At 43.6% G+C, this 2,396-nt stretch overlaps 1 protein-coding gene across 1 annotated transcript; it reads right to left on the bottom strand.

Moving 5' to 3' along the window:
- Positions 1–510: 510 nt before the first annotated feature.
- Positions 511–1,620, bottom strand: LOC124971552 (heterogeneous nuclear ribonucleoprotein D-like). Its single transcript, XM_047535268.1, has one exon. The coding sequence runs from the start codon at positions 1,618–1,620 to the stop codon at positions 511–513; it is 1,110 nt and encodes a 369-aa protein (XP_047391224.1).
- Between the last annotated feature and the right edge of the window lie 776 nt (positions 1,621–2,396).

Here is a 2,396-nt window from a genome sequence, read left to right as displayed (position 1 = left end):
CCTGTATTGAACCATTTCTGGCTTTGAATAATTCTTAGTAAATATTGAATGAATTCAAGAAGGAACTGACTGACTATACAGAAAATCCATAGAGAAACCTTTAGATTGCTTTTCCTGCATCCAGGTACCTCCAACCCTAACATTCTACCGTAGAAAAAGTAAAAATAAAAAGTACTTGGCTGACTGCAAATTCCTCCACTCCCCCCGACCTAAACAAAGAAAACACCAACTCAAAATAGATGCCACTCAAAAATAAAGCTAGTAAACATTTATTTTACAGAAAACATTAACTTGCAAAATAAAAGTCTCGACTCCTCGTGTTCTTGAGTGGTAGCTCCAATGCCAAAAGGTCATGGCGAAAGAAATGACGCTTGAAAAACATCTGGAAACAGTTGAAGAAGAAATAATGACAAAGTCTAACTAAACAGTTATTCAGTCATTTCATTTGAGTAATGCAACATTTCATTACAGGACCAAGTAGTTCTCTGAGGGCAGCTTCAATCTTAGGCTTCAGAATGACCGATATTGGTAACCATTACCAAAAGGAGTGGCTTGGTTTATTTGCACATTATAATTAGTAAATGCAGGTCCTAACCCATGAGTTCCATAATTGTAGCCAAAAAAACAATCTCCACCATAACCATGAAAAATAGGCTGATTATTGTACACATTCTGGAAAGGACCATAAGGGAAATGAAATCTTTCAGTGCAGACAGTGAAAGGAACAGGAACAAGCACGGTAGGAAAGCTTCTGCCACCGCCAGCCACGCCCAGAACATTTCGGTTTACTGCAAAAACATTTTGGGTCATCCCCAAACCATTCTGATTTGCTCCAAAAACATTCTGGTTTACTCCAAAAACATTCTGGTTTGCATTCTGGTTTGCCTGGAAAACATCTTGGGTTGCCCTCTGAGCCCCTAGGTTTGCTCTGTGAGCATTTGGGTTGGCTTGGAAGCCACCACCTCTTCTCCAGCGGTTGCCTGACCCAGCACCAGGAGTATCTCTTCCCACCTTGCGCTGGGGTCGGGGATGCTCTTTGGGGAGTGCCGTCTTAACTTCACACCGGCAGGAGCCAATGAAGTGGAATCTGGTTTCTAACAGCCTCCTCACTGGGATTTCATCGGTATATGTGATAAAGCCGAAGGCTCGTCTTTCGTTTTTTCTGGGGCACACTGGAAGCTCAATGTTCACGATCTCTCCAAATGTGCCAAAATACTCTCTAATTTTTCCTTCAGGCATGCGAGGGTTCAACCCACCCACGAAAACCTTTCTTGGGGGCGGCTGAGACTCCAAGGCTTTCGCCCTCTTAAGCTCTATTTTCTTGCCATCCAATTGGTGCTCTTTCACTTGGAGCACCTTCTCAACAGTGGCACTATCTTGGAAAAGCACAAAACCAAACCCCCTCGATAGTCCAGTGTCTGGATCAGTTTTAATCATAAAATCTATGATCTCGCCAAACTGAGCCAAGTATTCGATAACAGAGCGCTTACTGAGATCACGGGAGAGCCCACCGATGAACATTTTACAGTCATCTTGTTGAGTCTTGCTGGCTTCGATTCTGAAACCTTCCGGGAGTTCCCGTTCATCGAATCTGCTCATGGCGAAGTTGGCGGCATCCATGGTGGCGAGGCTGGCGGCAACTCTACCGTTGGCAAAAAGCATGGCGGAGGCCCAACGGGCGAAGAGGGGGAATATGGGAATTGGCGGGGAAAGGTGACGAAACCAGCGTAGTGACGTAAGCACAATGCCCGCCAGGAGTTTGCTGGATTTCAGAATGGTGGCCAGGGAGAATGCCTGGCTGAGAGGCATTGCACTTGCCCCACAAAAGTAGGCTTGCTTCCGGGAAGGCTTGGTTTTGGGGCTCTCAACCCCAGAAAGGAAGAGTTGGCCACAAGGGACAGCAACACTTGGTCTTGTTCCATTTCCTTAGGTTATCTTTCTTTGAAGTTTTATTAAAACAATTTATTCTTTCCAGATGGTGCCTTGCATATTCATTACATTCCTTAGGTATTTATCATAGTTCCTGGAAGTATTGGGGGGCAGGAATGGGAAGGAGATAAGAGAATTGAAACCTACTATACTGAGAAAGTGAAATGCCTATGAATTTGTAGGTTATGCTAAAGGGATCTAAAAGAACAACTTTTAGTAACAGCCTTGTTGAGATTAATTCGTTTACCACACAATTGGCTCTTCTAATATTTTAAAGTATATTTGCAGAGTTGTACAATCATCACCACATTCCAATTCTGGAATACGTACGCCCTCCTCCAAAGAAACTCTGTATCCCATTAACAGTCACTCCGCATTTCTCCTCAATCCTTCCACATATACAGTAGACAGCTTTTTCTTTCTAAGGTCTTTCACTTACTTTGTTTTCAAGGGTTGTCTATGTTGTG

The sequence above is a fragment of the Sciurus carolinensis genome, chromosome X, assembly GCF_902686445.1.
Source record: "Sciurus carolinensis chromosome X, mSciCar1.2, whole genome shotgun sequence".
NCBI lineage: Eukaryota > Metazoa > Chordata > Mammalia > Rodentia > Sciuridae > Sciurus > Sciurus carolinensis.
Note: the sequence above shows the minus strand (reverse complement) of the source record. Positions and strands in the feature narration are given on the sequence as shown.

Bases quoted from the DNA above. Each gene is read 5' to 3' on its own strand.
- LOC124971552 (XM_047535268.1), bottom strand. From the start codon at position 1,620: ATGGATGCCGCCAACTTCGCCATGAGCAGATTCGATGAACGGGAACTC.